The sequence below is a fragment of the Apis dorsata genome, unplaced genomic scaffold (assembly GCF_000469605.1).
Source record: "Apis dorsata unplaced genomic scaffold, Apis dorsata 1.3 scaffold_80, whole genome shotgun sequence".
NCBI classification, from domain to species: domain Eukaryota; kingdom Metazoa; phylum Arthropoda; class Insecta; order Hymenoptera; family Apidae; genus Apis; species Apis dorsata.
Window position 1 is genome coordinate 41,568 of NW_006263378.1, and position 11,460 is coordinate 53,027.

The following is an 11,460-nucleotide window of genomic DNA, read 5'->3' on the forward strand; positions in this document are numbered from 1 at the left end:
TAAATTTAAAATTATTATAAAATATAAAACTATTATATATATAATTAATATTATTATTATATATATTATATAATATATTTGATTTTATTTTTTTAGGATGTTTCGATTTGCTATTGGATGCCGAGAAATGTAAAGTCGGTATTGAAATACCAATGGCAGTAGGTGCTGGTGTGATGGGAACTGCTGGAATGTTCTTTGGTAGTGTTGCTACACCAAGTATGAGTCCTCAAATGACACCTTGGATGGGTGCCACACCTGGTTATGGGGCTTCAAGTATGTCACCTGGTATGCATATTTTTTATAATTTTATATCATTTTAATATTGAAACATGTATTAAATTTCATATTATAAATGATTCTTATTTTTTTTATATAGCATTGGGAAGTGGTATGACACCAGGAGGAGCATGTTTCTCGCCATCAGGAGCATCAGATGCTTCAGGGCTTTCTCCTGCATATTCTGCATATTCTCCACAACCTGGAAGTCCAGGAAGTCCAGGACCTAGCATGAGTCCATATCCAATGTCACCAGCAGGTGGCGCTTCACCAAGTTATTCACCAACATCTCCAGCCTATTTGCCAACGTCGCCTAGTATAACACCGTCAAGTCCAAACTATTCACCTACAAGTCCCACTTATTCACCTACTAGTCCAAACTATTCACCAACAAGTCCAAGTTATTCACCAACGAGTCCAAGTTATTCACCAACATCACCAAGTTATTCACCAACAAGTCCAAGTTACTCACCAACATCACCAAGTTATTCACCAACAAGTCCGAGTTATTCACCAACTAGTCCAAGTTATTCACCAACAAGCCCAAGTTATTCGCCAACAAGTCCAAGCTACTCGCCAACAAGTCCAAGTTATTCTCCTACAAGTCCAAGTTATTCACCAACATCGCCAAGTTATTCTCCAACAAGTCCATCATATTCACCAACGTCACCGAGCTATTCACCAACAAGTCCAAGTTACTCACCAACTAGTCCAAGTTATTCACCAAGTTCACCAAATTACACACCTGCTTCACCATCTTATTCTCCAACGAGTCCAAGTTATTCACCAAGTTCTCCACAATATTCGCCAGCTAGTCCAAGTTATTCACCGAGTAGTCCAAAATATTCTCCAACGAGTCCATCGTATTCACCTACGTCTCCATCATTTGCTGGAACTTCGCCACAATATACACCGGCGAGTCCAACATATTCTCCAACAAGTCCAACATATTCACCAACGAGTCCATCATATTCACCTAGTTCACCACAACACACAGCATCAGGAAGTACAAGATATTCACCTAGTAGTCCAAATTATTCCCCAACTAGTCCAACATATTCGCCTACAAGTCCTCAATATTCACCGTCGAGTACCAAATATTCACCTACCAGTCCAACGTATACACCGACTAGTCCAAGTTATTCGCCGACGAGTCCAACGTATTCTCCACCAGTACCGGGTTATTCTCCAACGAGTCCCACGTATTCCCCTGCATCTCCAGCTTACGAAACAGATGATTAAAAAGTATTATATTTATTTATATGATTTTTTATTATTGAATATTTACTATGGATTAGATATAAATATGAAAAATTATCACATTTTAATCCTCAATTTTTCTAATTTCATATATAAATTTATGCTATTTATGATTTTCTTAATTCTCGAGTAAATATCTTAATTAGGTCGGAGAATAATTTTTGTTTCTTTTTAAAGAAGAAATGACTTCGAATCAAATTTGGTTAAAATGAGTATGGGATAGTAATATTCAAAAAGATCAATATTGTTTAAGTAATCATCAAGAAGAAATCATCAAGCAGATTCATATGATAAAATTAACAATTGTTAGTACAATATACAGATATCAATATTTACAAACGATTTATCAATGCCATTTAAAAGGTATTTTTTATATTACAAAATACATATATCATGTCGAGCATATTATTTATATTTGAATTTTATGTTCAACATAGATTTTGTCGCTTCATATTATATTTCTTGTTATGTAGCTTTGAAGGAAGAAATGTTAATATGTTGAAGGTCTTCCTTTGTCGCTATTGCTGTATCTAGCTAAGACATATACGCTCGATAAAGTATCATATTACCTTCTGGTACAGTATTTGTCACTACAAAACAGAAAACCGGTTCACATTCTACATGCATCGATGTCGGATAGTACGAAATATTTTCTATCATGAATCGCGAGAGACTTCCACTACTTTTCAAAAATGTAAACTCGGATTTATCACTCCTATTTGCCACATTATGCGTTATCGACATTTTCGGCATTTTTCCGATTATCGCATTACCGCGTTCAATTGTGCAATGCGGTAAGTCTCTATTATTTTTATCTTTTTTCGTATTACTTTATTTTTTGTCTCCTTTTCGCATTTCATTTCAATCTAACCATTGAAAAAAAATTATAAATGTTCAAGAAGAAAGTGATCTTTTTTTTTCATAACATTGATATTTGTGTAAATAATTTCTTCTTTATTAAGTTAATGTTTTAGCATTAAGTGACTCGTTTCTTTTATATATACATAAACGATTATTCTATAATGTGTGATAATATTGATATTAATATTAATTAATTTATTAATATTAATATAATTAATTAATATTATATATATATTTATATATATGTATATATGTGCAGACACAAACAGTTTTGTTATGAAAGGTACAAAGAAAAGAATTTAAAACAAAAATAATAAATAAGAAAAAAATAATATAAATTTTTTTCATTTGAAGTCTTATTATTGAATAAATGTAACGAGAAGAAACTTTCACACATAAATTCAATTAATTTTTTTAATAGATATAAATAGAAAATTATCAAAAATTATTATTTTATATACAAAAGTGGATTGAAAATATAAAATAAAATCATTTTATTTAAAATCATATTTTTAGAAAATTCGAATTTGTATATTTAATCACAAATTATTATGGCTTCAATGAAAAAATTTATTTATTTTATTTTCAACTTATTTTTGTGTCTTGAATTCATCTTTGTTTTATTTACTATATCTTATATAAATAAATTATAATTATTATATAATTAAGCTTTTTTTTACAAAATTTATTTAAATTGAAACAATTTATATAATTGATTTATTATATTTACTATTCAATTATAGTCATTATATGAGAAAATTTAGAGTATGAAACATCGTGTAAAAAAGTTGATCATTTTAAAGAAAAATAAAGTTGGTTAACTTTTTATAAATATTCTTTTATTATTCAATTTATTTTTAGCTATCAATACTTATTATATGTGTCATAAATTATTATGTATTTATTATGATTATGTATTTATTATATGCTAAATTTTTTTTTATAAAATTATATATTTAATTATATTTATTTAATAATAAATAATACAAAAAATAAGAAAATTATATTTCAGGATTATATGGAATTCCTTTGGTTTTTATGGTATTGGCTTTGCAAATTTATACGGCTATTCTTCTTGGCAAATCATGGATTATTGCAACTACAATAGATCCACAAATTTTAAGAAAAAATCGGTAAAATTTAATTTTTTATTTTAATTTTTTTATATCTATTATTAATAATATTGATTTGAATTAATTTTATAGAAATCCTCTTGCAGCTGTAACTGAATTGACCTTGGGTTCTCGGGCGAGAAGTTTAATCACTATAATCCTGGATCTTACAATTTTTGGATGCAGTATACCTAACTTATTGGTTGGTAAGTTTAAATAAATTAAATAAGTGATTTTTATATAAAATTTTGTTTATATTTAATATCTGTAATAAATTTCAGCTTCGCAGAATTTACAAATCTTTGGTTTAAAAATTTCGGGACAACAATTTAATTTATCTTTCTGTTATTGGCTTTTAATCGTAGGTATTCTTTTATGTCCAATTATGTGGCTTGGCAGTCCTCGTGATATGAAGTAATTTTCTCTCAAATTCTATCAAAATTATGTTTATAATTAAATTAAAGTATAATATATTATATTATATTAAATTAAAGTATAATATTTAAATATTATAAATATTTACAGGATAATAAGCTTATTTTCTTGCACGACAGTTTTATTAACAGCACTATTGATATGGTGGTGCATAATTACTGATACTCGAGAACTTGATATTATTCCAATACTTACTTCTCCTTCTTGGGATAAATTCATTTCTAGGTATAATTATTTATTAATTATATAATATCATTTTTTGTTTATTATATAATTTTCAGTTATGGAATGTTAGCATTTCAATTTGATATACATCCAACATTGATGACTGTGCAAGTGGATATGCGTCATCCTCAGGATATCAATAAAGCGGTTGTAATTTCTTTCTTAGGTAAATAAATTCACAAATTTCTTCATATTTTAATTGATCACAGTGATAATTAATAATGCTATTATTATAGTCACTAGTTCATTGTTTCTTATTACTACTATTTTGGCTGTCTGGAAATATGGAAGTAGTATAACAGCCAATATCCTACAATTAATTCCAGGAAATTTCATAATGAGTATTGTCGTTCTTATTGCGGCTCTTCAACTATGTCTTTCTAGTGTTCTTAGTCATTCAACTCTTTTTCAAGATTTAGAAGATCAATGTAATATTAAAAGAAGTATGATATCCTAAAAAATAAAAATAAATAAAGAGAATAATAGTTAAAAAAAAACTGATTAACGAAATTTATATTTTATTATAGATTTTGGATGGAAACGATGTCTCATAAGATCAGCTATTGTTTTTCTTGGAGTAGCAGTAGGAGAATCTGTACCAAGATTTGATATTGTAATGGTATTGATTGGAGGATCTTTAACTGGTTTATTAGTATTTGTATTTCCACCTTTATTATACTCAAAAATAATTGCCTTAAAAACAAAATCCAAAAAGATTCGATCTTTAATTCCTGAGATATATTCGAGTTCTGAGAGATGCCAAAGCAGTAAAGATATGTCAACCAATCCAAGAATCCATTCAAAATCAATTTATTATGGAGTTTTAAATATACCTAGAACTGAATATCATCGATATTCATATGTTTATTATAGTGAATTAGAAAATAAATTAGATGAAATTGTGAATTATGAAAATGATATCATAGATTCTGAGAAATTTTTGATGACAAAAAGAATTTATAATGATAAACCAATATTTATAGATGCCAGTCAACCTTATAATATTTATAAACAAATTATAACTCCAGAAGAGCCAATTTCAGAATCAACCATATATTATAATTATAAAAAATGGAATAATTGCTTTAATTATTTGATTGTACTTTTTGGTATTATAATAACCATTTCTTCTACATATATCAATATGAAAAATACCATACATTATGTACAATTTACACCTCCTTGTATCATAAATGTTAGCATATTAGAAAATTCTTCATAAAATAAGATTTTCTCTGTTAAAAAAAATTTATTTACTTTCTTTACAGATATTTTAGAAATAATTTTATATATAACTAAATAAGTCGATAAAATAGTTTATATTTTTTTAAACATATTTTGAGCATTTTGTCTATTAATATCATATAAACTTTCCAAATATATAAGCAAGATATTTTATTGCAACAATGTAATATTAATTTTATAAAACATATTTTCGAAATAATTTTCTATATAAATTTATAAAAAATGCATTTATTTAAATTATTTTCTTATTTTGAATTTTTTTTTTATTTTTTTTATTCAATTCTGTAAGTAAATTTTTTATTCAATTCTTGTAAAATAAAAAAATAAATATTATATAAAATTGTATTAACATTGTTATATTAACAAAAATAAATAGAAAACATTGTAAAATTGATATCATAATTTTTAATTATATGAAATATTTTTTAACATCAAGTCATTTTTTTAACTATATATACACTTTCATAAGTTTCTTTAATTATATTTTTTTCGTTAATTATATTTATATAAAAATAAATATCTTATTATTAAAACATTATTTTTAAAATAAATTATTTATTTTTATTATTGTAGTTATTATTAATTTCATTATTGTAGTTTAATATTAACTTATTATTATATTATTTAGTTATATTGTTTAGTATTTACATATATATTTATATATACATATATATAAAATCAACAATATATTAAACATTTATAATATCAATCAATATATTTTGTATTTTTAATTATATATTTAGTTATTAATATATATATTTTATTTTTACTTTTTCTATATATATATTTATTTATTTATGTACATATGTATCCTCATTTTTGATCACTTATTACGTCATATTATTCAACATTTTTAATGACGATTATGGAGGGGATACGAATCAACCTGTGACGTTTACAAATCAGGTCTTACGATACTATCCGCGCCATACGAATGATTGTTCTCTTTTCTAAATTAGATTTACTTTGTATATTAATTTCTATTTTCCATTAAATAATTTTTCTTGTTTACAATTAATTAGAAAAATCATTTAAAAATGATACCTAACTATATCAGACATATAAGTGTCCAAACGTCGAAGCGAAATGTGAGTATATGACCGAACGATAAATGACCTCTAAACTAAATACTTGCCAACACGTTTTATGCTAGACTCTTGTTACAATTTTTAATCGTACAATCTATCGAGTCTTACAATTGAATACTCGTTCTTTTTTTTTTATATTTCCTCCTGGTGTCTTACCAGTTCGGCAGTTGGAATGAGGTAATTATTCGTATTAGTTGTATAAATATGATTAAATATGAGATATTTATTCGTGTGTTTATTATACCAATAATTTTTTTTTACATTGTATTCAATTTTTTTTTTCTTTTTTTGTTTTTCTGCAAGAATTTTTAATCACAATATGGTAAGTTTAAAATCATAAAATAAACTTGTGTATTTTTTAAATTTTATACGATCTTATGAACATGATTCTTAAATTTATATTATTTATAAGTAATTTTTTATTTTATTTTTTTATTACTTTGTATATTTTTATAAATCATCTTCAATAATTTGTATATATATCTTTCCTTATATATGAAATATAAGGAATATGTTTGTGATTTATATTTGTAGGTGATATCATACTTCTTCAATAAGAAAAACAATTATGCTACAGAAGCTTCATTTGAAACAAAACCTTTTCGATTACATAAATTGGATAGTGGACCTTCGACTCAAGTTACTGTTACTAAAGATGAAGCAATAGAACTTTACAAAAAACTACATACAATCCGTCGTATGGAAACAGCTGCTGGAAATTTGTATAAAGAAAAAATTGTCAGAGGTTTTTGTCATCTATATTCTGGTCAAGTAAGAATTATATTATATTTTTTTAATTTTAATTATAATAACTATTTTTTATTATTAATAAAATCTTTTTATTTTTTGGTAGGAAGCTTGTGCGGTTGGTATAAAAGCAGCTCTTCGACCACAAGATTGTGTGATTACAGCTTATAGAGCTCATGGATGGACCTATTTGATGGGAATAGATCCATTTGGTGTCTTAGCTGAATTAACTGGTAAAAAAGGAGGAAATGCAAAGGGTAAAGGTGGTTCTATGCATATGTATTCTGACAATTTTTATGGTGGAAATGGTATTGTTGGTGCCCAAGTGAGTAATTATTAAAGTTACTAAATGAATTATAAAAGAGTACTATTTACAAAAATTTATAGGTGCCATTGGGAGTAGGAATTGCCTTTGCTCATAAATATAATAATACTGGAGGAGTATGTGTTACATTGTATGGAGATGGTGCTGCTAATCAAGGTCAAGTATTTGAAGTATACAACATGGCTAAATTGTGGGATGTTCCTTGTATTTTTGTTTGTGAAAATAATGGATATGGCATGGGTACTAGTGTTGATCGTGCTTCTGCAAGTACTGATTATTATACAAGAGGAGATTATATTCCTGGAATATGGGTATATTTTTGAAAAATTATTTTGCAATATTATTATTTTGCTTATTATATTGATTATTATTATATTGATTAAATGTTTCATTAGGTGGATGGTATGGATGTATTAGCAGTCAAACAAGCTACTAAATTTGCTATTGATTATTGTACGTCTGGAAAAGGTCCTATTGTGTTAGAAACTGTAACATATAGATATAGTGGACATAGTATGTCTGATCCTGGAACAAGTTATCGTACGAGAGAAGAAATTCAAGAAGTAAGACAAACTAGAGATCCTATTACTGGTTTTAAAGAACGAATATTGAATGCTAATCTTATTACTCCAGAAGAAATAAAGGTTTGTTTGTTTTGTTTGTTTTTTCAATAAATTTATATATTGAATCTTATATCATATGTAAATCATTTAAAATTTTTTCTTTTTTTTTAGACAATAGAGAATGAAATAAGAAAACAGGTAGATGATGCTGTAAAAGCTGCAAAAACAGATACTGAAATCCCATTAAATGAGTTGACTGCCGATATTTATGCAAATTGTGTAGAAAAAGAAATTCGTAATATTACTCCGTTTAATCCTTTACCACATATAAGGCTAGGTCCAGCTGTTAATTCCTAAATTAATTTTGAAGAAATGAATAATCTTGTTTATTATTACACTGCCTGCCATTAATTAGTACAAAACATTTTTAGAGAACAACTTCATCTTTTAAAGTTGGGCAAGAAAAATAATAATAATAATAATAAACCAGAATATATTTTCTTTTATCACTTTTGTTGTATATATACAAATTATATATTTATTTTATTTATAGATATATAATATAATAAAAAAATTCTGTTTTATCTAATCAGTATATAATAATATTCATAATATTTATATATTATTATGAGTGACTTTATATGCACTTGTAAATAAGGATAAAATTAATAGAGTAAAAATTATATCAAACAATTCAGAGGACAATATCGTTTTATTTTGTTATCCTTAATAAAAAATTATATTTATATAGATAAACTTATTTTCATTTATATTCGTATATCTTAAATTAGTGAAATAATTAAAGTTTTAAATTATTAATAAATTAATAAATTAAATAAATATTTAATTTAATGCAATTTTGAATAATAAATCATATATACTTCGACAACGAGATGAAAACAGTATTATATAAAAGATATGTAAAAGAAATATTATATTTGGAAATAAATAAAAAAATTTATAATTAAATCAATTTTATTTATAACTTAATTTTAGAACATAACGCGATATATATACATTAATGTATTTACGAACACACTATTGGAATCCATTTTTTTTATCCTTGTTCTATAAAATTTGATCTGTTTAGTGTCGTTCATTTGGTTGAATTCGTATAAACACTTATAAAATTACGTTACAGTTACAATTATTTGGTCAGTAGCTCATTGACAACGGTTTGGTGAAGACGAGCAAACAATGGCTGCTGCAGGAAGTACGAGTGCCGGTACAATTTTGCAGAAACTTGGTTTGAAGCCAATTACGAAATGTAGTCTCGTAAAATTTTACACTCCTGCTTTCGGTGTTGCCTCATACACTGCATTGTCTATCAACGTGATGAATCCCAGTCTTGTCATTAGGTAAGATAATAATGAATTCATTCAACTCTTTAACATTAACCTCTATTATATCTTTAAATTTTAGATTTTTATCATTCTTAGAATGTTACGTAATCTTTAGAGATAAATATTTTTTTACGAATTTTTTGAATTTATTCAAAAATTTTAAATAATCAATTTCGTCTTTCAATTAAAAATGACTATGTTAAATATAAATATCATGACCTACATATAATGTTATTCGATTAACAAATTAATTGATCATAATTTTCTGTATACGAAAATATATTTTAATTATATTTCAATTATTTTAATCAGATAATGTAATTTTTTATTATTTTATTTAATTTGTTAATTATCTTTTTTTCATATATTTATAGGATCTTTCCAAAGAAAGATATTACAAATTTCTTACTGGGAAGTGCTCTTCTTGGCACTGGCTCGTATATATATACTCGTGACCATATGAAAAGTGCCCCCACAGGTGTAAAAATCTTATACAGGTAAAATATTTTTATTGTAATATATTTAAATTTTTCTTAAAGTATTAATAAATTTTATAATTTTTATTTTTAGTACTGCCGGTGCTGTATTGCTGAGCTTTGGATCAGTTTTAGTATGGGCGGTACTTCGTTCCATAGTACCACCTAATCCAACTCTTTGTACAATAATTGGCATTGGTTCTGGACTTGCATTCATTAAAGTTGGTTCTAGTTATTTGAACTTTGTTGATGAGCAGATATCAAAAAAGTAGATAAAAGTACTTTTTGTAATTGATGTATAATTAATGTATACTAATTGCATCTAAACAAAAAGTTCATAATAATACAACATAAAATAGTGGATTATATTGAATTAAGAATAAGGAAAGAAAACATTAAGCAAAGAATTCTTGAAAGTTTACAAATTTTTATATTTTCTATAATCTTTGCTCTATATATACTAAAATATTCTGATGCTGAATTGTGTTAAAAATAATTATGAACTATTAATTTTACTTTATCTTTGTTAACTATTTACAAGATCTGACAATTATATAGAGAATACATAAAAATTTATATATTATTACTTACTATTATTTTACATAAAATGTGTAAATGGTAAAAAATTAATTTCCTGACATGCAAAATATATTTCATATTTTCTCTGTATACATGAAATTATGACTTATATGTTAAAAAAAAGCAGAGAAACAAATTTTATAATTGTTTAAAGTATCTTTGTAACATAAATGCATTTTTCAAGGCATATATTTCATCTAAGTAATTGATTAGCAGTAATGTTAGAAATGTGCGATTTTTTTTAGCAGTTTTAATAAATATCATACCAGAAAAAAAATTCAAAGAATTTTATGTTACAAACATTCAGTTTTATAGAATTTGGAATCAACGTAAGTATGATAAATTAAAAACAATTATTTATATACACAGAATTATTTTTTAAAAGAAAAAATGTATGCTTTTCAAAATTGTATATGCATGCACTGGAGCAGGAAATTGTATTATTTCTGTAATAAATTAAATTGCAAATTTAAATTGATAATTTATGAATATTTTTACTTATGAAAGAAAGTAATTTTTTTATATTTTACCAAAAAAAAATTTTTTATTTTATTAATAAATTTTATAGTATAAAAAATAGAATTGTGTGACAAATAAAATATTATTGAAAAATAATTGTACAATTATTTAAAATATGTACAAATTAATTATATTCATGTAGTAAGATTAATATATATTAATATTTATATTAAAAATAATGATAATAAAAATGATAAAAATGATTAATAAATTCAAGTTTAGGAGAAGTTAATGATTTATATATATAATTTTAATAAAATTAAATTTTATTAATTATTTTGTATATAATGTAAAAATTTACATTAGAATCACAAGAAATTTTAATGAATACAATTAGTTATTTAAAAAATAATATACTTTGTTTTCTATTTCTTTTTAATTTATTATTTTATGTATATATTGAAAA

At 24.8% G+C, this 11,460-nt stretch overlaps 4 protein-coding genes across 6 annotated transcripts in view; all 4 read left to right on the plus strand.

Annotated features, from left to right (window-relative positions):
* Positions 1-1,793, plus strand: part of LOC102674600 (DNA-directed RNA polymerase II subunit RPB1) — an 8,978-nt gene extending 7,185 nt beyond the window's left edge. Inside the window, exons 8-9 of the mRNA XM_006610840.2 lie at positions 97-285; positions 377-1,793. Coding sequence (XP_006610903.1) covers positions 97-285; positions 377-1,518 — 1,331 coding nt within the window. The 3' untranslated portion in view covers positions 1,519-1,793. The remainder of the gene's footprint in view (positions 1-96; positions 286-376) is intronic.
* Positions 1,794-2,117: 324 nt separating this feature from the next.
* On the plus strand, positions 2,118-5,404 carry LOC102674726 (proton-coupled amino acid transporter 4). 2 transcript variants are annotated; one of them, XM_006610841.2, is made up of 8 exons: positions 2,118-2,330; positions 3,410-3,530; positions 3,603-3,715; positions 3,791-3,923; positions 4,035-4,169; positions 4,226-4,335; positions 4,406-4,612; positions 4,697-5,404. In XM_006610841.2, the coding sequence occupies exons 1-8, from the start codon at positions 2,195-2,197 to the stop codon at positions 5,389-5,391; spliced, it is 1,650 nt and encodes a 549-aa protein (XP_006610904.1). In that variant the 5' UTR covers positions 2,118-2,194; the 3' UTR covers positions 5,392-5,404. The 2 variants fall into 2 exon arrangements, with proteins under 2 accessions (XP_006610904.1, XP_006610905.1); XM_006610842.2 differs by having other exon boundaries at positions 4,496-4,612.
* Positions 5,405-6,294: 890 nt separating this feature from the next.
* On the plus strand, positions 6,295-8,837 carry LOC102674952 (probable pyruvate dehydrogenase E1 component subunit alpha, mitochondrial). 2 transcript variants are annotated; one of them, XM_006610843.2, is made up of 7 exons: positions 6,300-6,502; positions 6,662-6,679; positions 7,037-7,273; positions 7,356-7,574; positions 7,637-7,885; positions 7,970-8,218; positions 8,309-8,837. In XM_006610843.2, the coding sequence occupies exons 1-7, from the start codon at positions 6,452-6,454 to the stop codon at positions 8,492-8,494; spliced, it is 1,209 nt and encodes a 402-aa protein (XP_006610906.1). In that variant the 5' UTR covers positions 6,300-6,451; the 3' UTR covers positions 8,495-8,837. The 2 variants fall into 2 exon arrangements, with proteins under 2 accessions (XP_006610907.1, XP_006610906.1); XM_006610844.2 differs by lacking the exon at positions 6,662-6,679 and having other exon boundaries at positions 6,295-6,502.
* Positions 8,838-9,135: 298 nt separating this feature from the next.
* On the plus strand, positions 9,136-11,015 carry LOC102675263. The gene is made up of 3 exons (XM_006610846.2): positions 9,136-9,495; positions 9,855-9,977; positions 10,051-11,015. The coding sequence occupies exons 1-3, from the start codon at positions 9,335-9,337 to the stop codon at positions 10,226-10,228; spliced, it is 462 nt and encodes a 153-aa protein (XP_006610909.1). The 5' UTR covers positions 9,136-9,334; the 3' UTR covers positions 10,229-11,015.
* Positions 11,016-11,460: the final 445 nt, after the last annotated feature.